The sequence below is a fragment of the Pristis pectinata genome, chromosome 31 (assembly GCF_009764475.1).
Source record: "Pristis pectinata isolate sPriPec2 chromosome 31, sPriPec2.1.pri, whole genome shotgun sequence".
In the NCBI taxonomy this organism is placed as follows: domain Eukaryota; kingdom Metazoa; phylum Chordata; class Chondrichthyes; order Rhinopristiformes; family Pristidae; genus Pristis; species Pristis pectinata.
In genome coordinates this window covers 19,202,328-19,214,970 of record NC_067435.1, presented here as the reverse complement: position 1 = coordinate 19,214,970, position 12,643 = coordinate 19,202,328, and the positions used below count along the sequence as shown (strand labels likewise).

General features: G+C 41.4%; 1 protein-coding gene across 2 annotated transcripts in view; it reads left to right on the top strand.

Annotated features, from left to right (window-relative positions):
• The window catches only part of pbx4 (pre-B-cell leukemia transcription factor 4), a 396,756-nt gene that overhangs the window by 342,592 nt on the left and 41,521 nt on the right, over positions 1–12,643 (top strand). For both annotated transcript variants that reach the window (XM_052042105.1, XM_052042104.1), the window contains exon 5: positions 823–958. In XM_052042105.1, coding sequence (XP_051898065.1) covers positions 823–958 — 136 coding nt within the window. The remainder of the gene's footprint in view (positions 1–822; positions 959–12,643) is intronic.

Genomic DNA, 12,643 nt, shown 5'->3' with positions numbered 1-12,643 from the left:
TTGTAATCTACAGCAACCTTCTAGAGTATTCACAACACACCAACCTTTGTATCATCAGCAAACTTACTAACTTACTAACCCACCCTTCCACATCCTCATCCAAGTCATTTATAAAAATCACAAAGAGCAGGGGTCCCAGAACAGATCCCTACGGAACACCACTGGTCACCGACCTCCAGGCAGAATACACTCCATCTACCACCGCCCTTTGTCTTGGTCAACTTTTGAAAATTTCCTTGATTGAAAATGGTGGCCAGGGAGCTAAGTTTGTGGTAGGGACTACAGACAACGGCCTCAGTTTTTCTTATGTATTCAGTTATAGAAAGCATCTGCTTATTCAATTTGTGTCCAATAACTACAATACAACTACAGAGGTACAATAACTAGAGGTTACAGAGTAAAAGCCACTGGTAAAAGAACCAAAGGTCAGATAAGGAGTCATTTTTCTGTGCAACAAGTTATTATGATCTTGAGCACACTACATGAAACAGATTCAAAAATAATTTTCAAAAGGGAATTAGACATATGCATGGAAGCAAAAAATATATCTCCATGCAGAAGGTTCAGGCAAGTGAAACGGATTAGACAGCTGCTTCAAAGAAGTGGCATGGTGATAGTTGGCCTCAGGACCTTATGTACTGTAATATACTATGATTTGTAATCCAGTGTAAATGGATAACGTAACATGGGTACTTTGGAGATTGAGGAAAGCAAATGGCAGATCAAGGTATGATTGGTTTAGTACAGGAAAATAAAAGGTTACATGCTTGAGACCCACTGTAAATTAGCATTACTGAAACCTTTGTTTGTTTCACTTCAAAGGCGAAAACGACGTAACTTCAGCAAACAGGCTACAGAAGTCCTGAACGAGTATTTCTACTCTCACCTGAGTAATCCCTACCCTAGTGAGGAAGCCAAAGAGGAACTGGCAAAGAAATGTGGTATCACAGTGTCACAGGTACAGCCTACTCTCCCAGCTTCAGCCTGGGACTCGCCTGCAGTCCACATCCACAGATATCACTACACATTTCCCTCAAGCCAGCTTGGAGAAACAAGCAAAACAACAAATGTAGGAGAAAAATTTAATATGTAAAGTGTGCTTATATATCAGTACATATGTTTGAACTATTTGCCAGGGATTATGAGATATTACAATATTGTACATCATTAAACTTATGGTGGCTGGCTGCTCTCTTTCACACTGCAGTTATACTAACATTGTGTATTTTGCTGTAGCTCAATGTAGAGAGAGAGAGAGGTTCCAAACACTTAAGATTTTTTTATTAGTTAATTTGTTCCCCCAAATCAAAGCTGGTGTGATACTATAGTATGCTAGTGTTGAGTCCAAGTCTAAATGAAGTGTAATCATTTGTACAAACAGTACCATTCCCCCAGTGGGATTGGCAACTACCTCTTCTAACTAAATCTTAACTTTTTTTACATTTTACATCAATGAAATTGTCACAATCAAATCACTTGCTCCTGTTGTGTATGTAAATATATTCATGATTCAGATAACAGGGACTTACACTTTCAGTGAAGATAAAAATGTGTTCATGTAAGTTGCTAAGAATGGTCTGGTTTTATTATGTGTCATATACTGCTACATACCTTCCAGTGTCAGGGTCAAGCTAGTGATTTTCCTGTCCACTCTACTGTAACAAGCACTAAACTTCATGGATTTTCTGGGTAAAGTCTTTATTACAATACCACAAGAGCTACAATGGCTGCATACTAAAGAACAAAAAGCGTAGTGACATGAGGTACCAACGTATACAACAATTACACCTCTTCTCCTCTGTCCCCAGGTAGCAAATTCAGTATGTTAGAAATGCCATCACTTAAAGCGATCAATGAAGAGTCTGTAATTTGATTCCTTTATGGCTGGGATAAATGTTTTTTTATGTGTGTTTTGCCATATCTGCATCTCACTGAAACTCAAGATCTTCAGTCTTTTTTCTCCCATCCTGCTCATGAAATTCTCTGTAAATATGAAATGCTGGCAGGTATGTGTTAGCCAAAAATATACTTTTTTTGCAACATGACATTCCTTTTTTTGTATTTGGGTGGGTTATCGGTAAAACATTGACCATTTTGGATTTATATATTGTACTGGTAATGTCAAAACAAGACAATAAACCTGATAAGGCATTTTTGTTAAAAATGGTACAAGCTTCCTGACGGAAACAGCTCTTTGATGAGCATACCATTCCCTTGATCCAATTGTTCTATTAAGCCAACACTGCTGAATATGTGGAGAGTGAATCAATATGTGAAGAAATATTCTCTTTACATGAACATTCACATTAACAGGCTTGCACTGTATTTAAATTAGCCTCACATGGAAATACCTAATTTAAAGGAAAAATCTGTGGTTTCAAAGATATAAGTAGTAGATGGATTAAATTTACCGTTTAAACCCTAAGTGCTAGCCCTCCAATGCAATTGTGTTTTCATTTTGCATTATTTAATCATTTAACTCATGGTGTTCTCTACCAGTGCAGAATAACATAGAGCAGGCTGTCATATTGTGACATTATTATACCAGTTTACAGCACCTTCTTGTAATATTATGATGCCACAACATTGTATGTTATCAGGCAAATCTAAACTAAATAAAATGCATGCCTTAAATTTGAGCTGAAATTCTTGTTTCTGTGGTAACTGAGTCCCTGGTTCACTGTAATATGGTTGTTGACCTGTTTTGGGCAGGTAGTGGTTGAAGCTTGAGACACTGCGGGGTTTCTAATTCTGGAAAGGTTTGTTATTCCCTGCAATATCCACTGCTCAAATTCACAAGTGGATACACATTGGGAAAGAGATAGGTGTTTGCAACCTGTCCCAGAAATTTGTGACAGAGTGAGGAAAGTGCTGTACATGGTTCATCCTGCACCATCACTGGTGAAGTGCATTGTATAAAACTTAGCAACATTTTCATATTAACAGATCTCATCAAAAGTTATTCATTTATTGCCAGAGAAGTAGATGGAAATCTCAGAAAGTATTTTTTTCTGTTCTCTTTAAGGCTTTTTTTGTGAAAATGTCACAGACACCAGCTTCCATGGTAGTTTGTAACAAAATTGTGCTTCTTTTAGAGGTCCCAAAGTGAATGAAATTTGGCCAAGAATGAATATAATTTCTGCCATACTTTTAAATAAAAATCATAGACTTTTCCTTTAAACCACATGTATGGTTTGGGAATGTTTCAACAGTTTTTATCAGGCACATCCTAAGCAAAACATAAATGCCATATCAGGTCTATGCTTTGGAGTGTTAAATATTTTTCTATTAGATATTACTACGCATTTTCTTATGAGTAAACTTTATTCTAAGTCCCAGTTTACCCAATTACCAGAGCTTTTAATATATAATTCATAGAAAGAAGAGAGTTAGATGAAGCAGTACAATCTTCCTTTATATTAGTTATTTGCAGTACTGTACTATGAATTTCTTAGTCACATTCGAAAATATGTCACATTTTAAAATTACATTGGCTCTTTGTGATTCTGACTGCAAATTGTTAATGATGCTTTGCTTTGAGTAGCAAGGTATTGGAGGGAAAAATAGTGGCCAGTTCAAATAAGAATCTCCTGCATGCCTTCTGTAACTCCTTGCAGGAAAACAATTGGGAATAATCTGGTATAATCCAGAGGGAAAGTATTTTTAATAATTAAATCATGAATATGCAATATGTATGTGTCAAAAAGAAAGAAAGAGCAAGAACAAGATGATAAAAAAGTTTCCTATAAAAAAATGTGGATAGTTTAGAAATATACATCATTATGAGGCCTGTGGAAACATTTTCTGCCCCTGGCCGTCTTTTGAAGATTATTCCTGGTGAGCCTTGTTGTTCACTTTTTATTTCATTAATGACTACTTTTACATTGCAGGGTAGAACAAAAAGGGGGCAACATTTTAAAACATGTATAGTTTAATTTGACAGATATAAAGAGTTTTGCTCAAAATGATTTTTATGCAGATTATCTTATTTATAGTTTTAATATATACATGATACTCAAGAACCATTTGCCTCTACAGTAAATTGTCACTTCCCATTCTTTGACTCTATCATAAACTTTAGAATTGTAAACAGCAAAATACATCTTTGTGCTACTCTTAAATATTCAGGGCCATAAGGATAGCTAGTGGTGAATATGGAAAAGTCAAATTCTAAATGACAGCTATTGAAAAGCTAAACAAAATGATGTGTCCCTATGCGTCCAGTGTAGGTGAGAGTCGTTCTTTGGCATGGCACAAATTAATTGGCAGGGACAACAAATGCAAATCAAACAATCATTAATTAGCAAAGAAGTAAAGTTGTATCTAAAACTCAGAAGTGGAATCAAGCATATTGCTCAAAATCTCCTTCAAACTTTTTTCTTCCACAATCTTATGCAAGCTCAGAAAAAATGCAGTGCGAGGCCCAGGTGACATCAAAGCAGGAGCATCATCTTTATGTGATTGATGAGCAGCTCATATAATTGTGCCTATTTTAATTGGTTTATGATTGTCACATGTACTGAGATACAATGAAAAGCTTTGTTTTGCTTGCCATCCATACAGATCATTTCAAAACATTAATACATCAAGGTAGTACAAAAGGAAAAGCAATAACGATGCAGAATATAGTGTTACAGTTCCAGGAAAAGTACAGTGCAGGCAGACAATAAGGTGCAAGGGCCACGATGAGGTAGATTGTGAGATCAAGAGTTCATCTTTACCGTTCAAGAGGTCCTTTCAAGAGTCCTATAATGGCGGGAAAGAAGCTGTTCTTGAGCCTGTTGGAGTGTGTTTTCAAGCTTTTGTATCTTCTGCCTGATGGAAGGGGAAAGAAGAGAGAATGACCGGGGTGGGAGGGGTCTTTGATTATGTTGGCTGCTTTCCCAAGGCAGTGGGAAGTGTCGTCAGAGTCAATGGAAGAGAGGCTGTTTTCTGTGATGAACTGAGCTGTGTCCACAACTTTCCACAAACTTTTGTAGTCTTGGGCAGAACAGTTGCCATACCAAGCTGTGATGCATCTGGATATGATGCTTTCTATGGTGCACCTCTAAAAATTGGTGAGGGTCAATGCGGACATGCTGAATTTCCTTAGTCTTCTGAGGAAATAGAGGTGCTGGTGTGCTTTCTTGGCAATAGCATCTATGCAGTTGGACTAGGACAAGCTATTGGTGATAATTACACTGAAGAACTTATAGCTCTCAACCAACTCCACCTCAGCACCATTGATGCATACAGGGGCGTCTGGTATGCCCCACTTCCTGAAGTCAATGACCAGCTCTTTTGGTTTGCTGACAGTGAGGGAAAGTTGTTGTCTTGACACCATGCGACTAGGTTCTCAATCTCCTTCCTGTACTCCATCTCATTGTTATTTAAGATGTGGCCCACTATGGTGGTGCCATCTGCAAACTTGTAAATGAAGTTAGAGCAAATCTGGCCACACAGTCCTGAGTGTATAAGGAGCAGTGTAAGGGGCTGAGGACATAGCCTAGCAGGACAGCAGTGTTGAGGATAATCATGGTGGAGGTGTTGCTATCTTTCCTTACTGATTGCAGTCTGTTGGTCAGGAACTCAAGGATCCAGTTGCAGAGGGAACATACTGCATCCTCAGTTGAGGAGTTTGGAGCTGAGTTTTTGTGGAAATATGGTATTGGAGGCAGATCTATAGTCAATAAATAGAGTCTGACATAGGTGTCTTTATAATCCAGATGTTCCAACGATGAATGTCAGGCCAGGGAGGTGGCGTCCGCCTGTTTCAGTGGTAGGCAAGTTGCAGTGGGTTGAGGTTATCAGGGAGGCTGGAGCTGATGTGTGCCAGAACCAGCCTCTCGAAGCACCTCATGATGGTGGATGTCAGAGCCACCGGGCAGTAGTCATTTAAGCATGTTACCTTATTTTTCTTTGCCACTGGGATAATAGTGGTCTTCTTAAAGCAAGTGGGAACCTCTGATTGAAATAGGGAGAGGTTAAAAATGTCTGCAAATGCTCCTGCCAGCTGAACTGCGCTAGGGACTCCATCTGGGTCAGGCGCTTTCCATAGGTTAACTCTCAGAAAGACTGATCTGACATCTGCAACGATGACTGTGGGTTCAGCTGCATTGGAGGCTGTGGATGGTGTAACTTCATTCCTCTTCTGTTCACAATGTGCATAGAATGCATTGAGCTCATCAGGTAGGGATGTGTTGTTGTCAGTGATGTTGCCTGGTTTTGATTTGTAGCCCATTATAGCATGCAAGCCTTGCCACAACTGACGGCTGGTCTGGACTGTATTTTGGACTGGCGTTGTCTAGTGGCATCCCTGATAGGGTCACCCGATTTGAATGTTGCAGACCAGAACTTCAGTGGGGAGTGGATCTCTCGGTTCATCCATGGTTTCCAGTTGAGGAACACCCAAATTGACCTCTTTGGTATGCAGTCCTCTGCACACTTGCTGATGAAGTCTGTGACTGTGGTGATGTACTCATTTAGATTGGCTGCTGAGTGCTTAAATATGGACCAGTCTACCAATTCAAAGCAGTTGCGTAGAAGCTCATCTATTTCCTCAGACCAGCACTGTATGAAATTCTGTACTGGATCCTCCTGTTTTAGTTTCTGGTTGTACGCAGGGAGAAGGAGCATAGCCTGGTGGTTTGATTTAACAAAGTGTGGGTGGGGGATGGATCGGTAGGTGTCTTTAATGGTTGTGTAGCAATGATCATGGGTATTTGGGCCCCTGGTGGGACAGGAGATGTGCTGGTAGTATATTGGTAGCACACTCTTGAAGTTGGCCTGGTTGAAGTCACCAGCTACGTAGCAGTTAGCTCGATGCTATTACAGCACCAGCGATCGGGGTTCGATTCCCGTCGCTGTCTGTAAGGAGCTTGTACATTCTCCCGTGTCTGCGTGGGTTTCCTCCGGGTGCTCCGGTTTCCTCCCACATTCTAAAGACGTATGGGTAGGTTAATTTGGGTTTAAAATGGGCGGCGCGGACTCATTGAGCCGGAAGGACCTGTTACCACGCTGTAAATAAAATTTTAAATTTAATTTTAAAAACTCTACACCATTTCAAGGCTGTTGATCTCAGAGTATAGTTCATTGAGTGCAGGCTTCACATCTTTCGGGGTGGGATGTAAACTGCCGTCAGGATAGCCGAAGTGAATTCCTGTGGCAGGTAGGCACTTCATCATTAGATACTTCAGGTCTGGTGAGCGGGAACTCATTAGGACCATCATATCCAAGCAACACGAGGAGTTGATTAGGAAGCAGACCCCTCCACCTCTTACTTTGCCTGAGCACAATTTCAGGAAGTCTGCCTTTATTTAGAATGGGAATGGAGTTCCCAAAATAAAATGTTATTCCCTAATGCCAAACTTCTTTCCACTAAGGAATGACTTAGCTTCATGGTGTCACAGAATTGAGCTAGGTCTTCATGTCTCCCTGAAATTTATGGTGGCATGTGACAAGAAGGAAGCAGTGTTCCTCAGCTCTTGAGGGACTATCCCCAATCACTATAACACATCATGGCAGAAGTTGCTGAAAAGAGTCAGAGGTAACAGCATCACCCCAGGACCTGGTATTAGTGTAGGAAAAGATTCAGAGACCTCATAAGAGGAACAAGTGTGAGCACACCCCTTCATTTCTCTTAACGTCATCAGCCAATATTCCTTTCTCCTCCTACTTCAACTTTCTAACACACTCCTAGCTGCTGACACAGTGTCATTCTCTCATCGCATCCCTGCACTACATGGCCAACGCGTCCTCCCAGGATCCTTCACCTTCCATGTTCTTGCTCTTTTCATTCACCACCTCCTCAATCCTCATTCCATCTTCTCCAGTTCTTATCCACAAGCCTGTGCACCTTCTTTTACCTTTTCAACAGTCACTTACCAGCTGACACCTATTCTTTCTGCAGCACATAATGCCAAGGAAGAGACCAAGACCAGGGAGGAGCATCTAATTATCGTAACTCTCACTTAAGTGGAGCAAGAAACTCCAGAGATCACTGACCGAGGTAAGGCCTTGAACATCACAGAAGGCAAGGCTGACAGCTTAGTTGAGCAGTCTGTCTGCACTGTAATTGCAACTAATTAACTTCAGGATATATTCAACAACTTTCACAAATTCAAGTTCATTTTGAAGATTGACACCTGCAAATGTCAGTGTCATCATCATTCTTGACATTTTTCTCTTTTGTTTAGGTCCTGGTCAGGAGCAATAGTTTCCTGCAGAAGATCCCTCAGAGGAGGAAATTCTCCTGAAGATGCACAGTCAGGCTCTCCATGCATCCTAAGCAGCAATGCAGATCTTAGCATTCTGTGGAGTTAGATAGTGTACCAGAAGGGTCCACACGTGATGTGTAGCAGCATGTTCTGGTGGTGAGGGACAACCCAGAAGGGTGAGGTCCTCTCCCAGCTCTGCTGAGTTTAGGACTTAAGAGGTCAAGTCATGAAATAAGTTATTTCTCTGAATTATACATACCAGGTAACCAAAAACCTGCCAAGTAGTTTCAGGATCATCAATGAGAAGGTAGAGAAGTTTCTTTCCAGTTTGTGTGGTCTCGCCTTGCAAGATCACTGCACCAACCATAGCAGGTTAGAAGCTGCTGTTGAGCTCATTCAACAGAGTCGATGACTACAGCCTTTGTAGCTTTGGTGGAAGCTCAGTCAGCTGGCATCAGACTCTGGGAGTGAATTTGGATGGGTGGTTATCCATCTTGCACTAATTAATGAACTGAAAAGTTCAGAGCTTTGCAAGAATCATTCCTCTTCAGCAGTCTGCTCTCCCATTAATCAGTGGAAGCAGCGAACCCCAGCCTTAAGTGATGCCTGCTTCTGGGATGGCAATACACTCGCTCCTTTGCCATCCCCTCGATCATTACTCACCAAGGTGCCAACAGTCAGACTGGAGCACTCAAGGTTGTCAGCTACAACCACTGATGGCCCCTTCCATCAGCTCTGTGCAAGCCACCAGTGAAGCATTTCTATCTCCAGTAAGATTACAAAATCTTACAAGAAAGGCAATCGGGTTGAAAATAAAGTGAAAGATTATCCTTGCCATAAAATCACATTCATCACATTTGGTAGTTTAGCCTGGAAAATGTTTGGTCGATCCTACAATGCCAGTATGACGTTAACATAATTGGTGACAAACATTCATTGATATAAGATGGAAGCAGTTATGTAGTGGTGAAGGATCTAAAAGGACTGTAATTGAGAGAAAATTTTAAATAGTTTTCAGGGCAGGGGGAGGAGAAGGTGAGCAATTAACGTCCTTTGCTTCTCTCCAGAAGTTGGTGAGATTTCTTTCTTCTGTTTTCTAGTCTTCTTCTTCTATTGGGGGCTGTAGCTTTTGATTTCCCTCCTCTGGATGCAAGTCTTTTTGTGCGGTGGCAAATTTTGGATTGTCACTCTCAAGTGGGGGCATTTTGTGGAGACTTTTATAGGCAATCCAAATTCTGTTCAGATTTCTAAACTTCTGCTTCAGCACCCTTGAAAAGTACTTAAAAATGCTTCTGGTGGCTCTGATTAATTCTGTGCTGCTCAGTGGTTCCGGATGTTGAACTGGTGTGATGAGGCACACACACAGGTTTCACTTCTGTCCAGCAGCAATCCTGCAACTTGATAGGAGGATCAATTGTTGAGGGGAGGATCGCATTGCAGGAAAATTAGGTTATGGAAGCTGGCCATAGGATGTATGAGAAGCAGAAGGCACTTAAGAATAATTAGACAGTTCCAAACATTCCTCACAATCCAAACGTCACAGTGAGCGACCAATCCAATTGATTGTGTATTGGTGATTCATCCCCCCCCCCCCCCCCCCCACCCCCACCACCAAATACCGTATCAGTGACTGCTTGAGTGCCATGTGTTGGACATTGGAAACGGAGCCTCCCTGTTTACAAAAGCTGCTTGTTGGCATTCTCGTGGCCTGATGGTGATGTGTGTGGAGCCAGCCAATTCTGCAAACTCCAAACTTCCTTGAAATTAGGATGAGGTCAGTGGGATCATTCTGCACAACAATGACGAACGAAGCACCAGTTCATCATACTACCCAGTTTATCATTTTCCATTCTCAGGTGCTGCTACTCTTCCTTCAATGGAAGCTGTCAGAGATAGGATGAAGGAACTTAACAAGAGTAATGAAGTGATTAGATAGCTCAAAATTCTCCCAACAATTCGAACATCACAGTGGCAGACAAATCCAGCTATGTATTGGTGTGAACCGCCCCCTTAAATACTGTATCACTGACTGAGAGACCAGTTTAGATCTTACTGTCAGGTTAGTTGCTGGCCAAGGCTTCCTTAATTGTCATTGGGGTCAAACTTGTGATATGGGGGCCACTTTTCACATGTCCATGCCTATATTGATAAGTAAGATCAAAACAGCAGTGGAACTCTTATACCTAGAAATTGTTGTGCACCATAATGTGGGCTAGAATGACATGGATGCAGTGGGTAAAGGACAGCATCAAACCTCAGTTACAAACAAGGCTCAAAGCTGTTGCTATGTGCTCTCTGCAGATTAGATGCAGGAAGGACATTCCCAATGGGGTGGAGGGAGGTGGGGCGGGGAGACCAGGACCAGAGGTAAGTCACTTAAGACTGAGATAAGGAGAAGTTTCTTCTCCCAGAGGATAGTGATCCTGTGGAATTCTCTACTCTAGAAAGCAGTTGAAGCCAAAACATTAAATATACTCAAGGAGTTAGATGTTGTTCTCAGGATGAAAGGGATCATGAGGTGTTGGGAGAAAGCTGGAACAGGGACTGAATTTGAAATGATCAGTCGTGATCGTATTGAATGACATAAAAGGCAGGAAGGGCTGATTGGCCTATCCCTGCTCCTAGCGTTCGTGGTCCTGTGTTTCTATGTGTGTGGTGGGGTGAAGGTGGGAAAGAGTGATGGGAGGTTGGTAGTTGGAGGAAGACCATAAACAGTGACAGGAGGGAGCTGGTTATTGACAGCTAGAATATTGCCACAGAGTCAATGGAAATTTGTGGCGGGAGGTTTTATAGCAGGGGGCGGGGAAAAGATGTAGCTTAGCATTTCATATCATGCAGGCCTACCAGGTTGGTGGTGTAGGAGTAGAACCATGGTTATCCAGGAACTGCTGACCTGACAGCAACGTGGTCCATGTTCTCCTGCAGTTCTCCAAAACGAGCATTGTATAGGTAACAACATCATCAAGTGGAAGTCATCTTGGGCTCACAGAATCTCAGAAAGGTTACAGCATGGAAGGAGGCCATTCAGCCTGTTGAATCTATTCTGGCTGTATGCAAGAACAATCCATCTAATGCCAATTGAATCTGCCCCCACTATTCCCCAAGTCAGTGCATTCCAGACCCTAACCACTCAATGTATAAAACTTTTTCCTCTATGTGTTACATTTGTTCTTTTGCCAGTTACCTTCATTCTTAACCTCTCCATCAATGGGAATCATTTCTCCCTATTTACTATGTTTATGCCCTTCAGGATTTTAAATTATCAGATGTCCTTGCAACCAAGCTGAACAACCCCAGCTTCTACACTCTTATTCACGTAACTAAAGGCCTACATCCAAATATTTTTGGTAAATTTCTTCTGCATCCTGTCCAAAGCCTTTATATCTATCCTAAAATATGGTACCCAGAACTGGAGACATTGCCTCATTTGTGACCAAACCATTGTTTTCTAAAGGTTCATCATGATTTCCTTACTCTTGTATCCCCTAATTGAGAATCAAAAAACTGTAACTCCCCTACACTCTCTGAAACTTAAAACTATCTCATGTTATCTCTTTCTCAGTTTAGCAACCTAAGATATTAATTCTATTTCTCTTTCCCCAGATACTGTCTGACATGCTAAGTGTTTCCAGCATTTTCTGCAGCTATCTATTTCTACTGCCTTTGGAGAGTTTGTCTGAAGGCCTTCCTGGGGCCCAGCAAACTGGTCACATCTCTTTTTCCAGTTATTTCATCATAACATTGGAATACTCGCAACCTACTCATTCCCATATTTGGCAATTATTTATTGTCACCCAGGGTGTCTACCTCTACCACTCTCAGTGAGTTTCAGACCACAATTATTCTTTGGCTGAAATATTTGTTCTCAACTTCCCTCTTTTTTTTACCAGTCCGTGAATAATTTACTGATGCAGGGTTTCGACATGAAACATCAATAGTTCCTTTTCTCCCACAGATGCTGCTGTTCCTCCAGCAGATTGATTGTTGCTTCAGATTCCAGCACCTGCAGTCTCTTGTATCTCCAACTTATTTCACCTAGTTATCAACTTTAATGGCAAAGGAAGTGGGTCCTTTCTGTTAGCCTATCTAGGCCCCTCAATTTTGTGCACCTCAATTGACTCTTCCCTCAGTTTCTTGTTTGAAAGAAAACGTGTTCAATCTAGTTAATCTCTTCTTGCATATAGTTGTCCACTGTAACAACACCTTTGAAAATCTCTTCAGAACTCTCTCTTTCACATCCTTCTGCAGCTTGTTGACTATACATAGAACTCTGATTGTACTCTAAGTTTAAACAGTTTGAGAATGGCTTCTTTCAATGCCGTCAATAAAAGCATGTACCTCTTCTGTCTTCTGAAACACCTAGCCCATTACCTACCATGATGTGTCAGTCCACACTCTTCAACAAGTGAAGCAGTCCTTGCCTGTGCGCAGCAAGGCACGTGCTGATA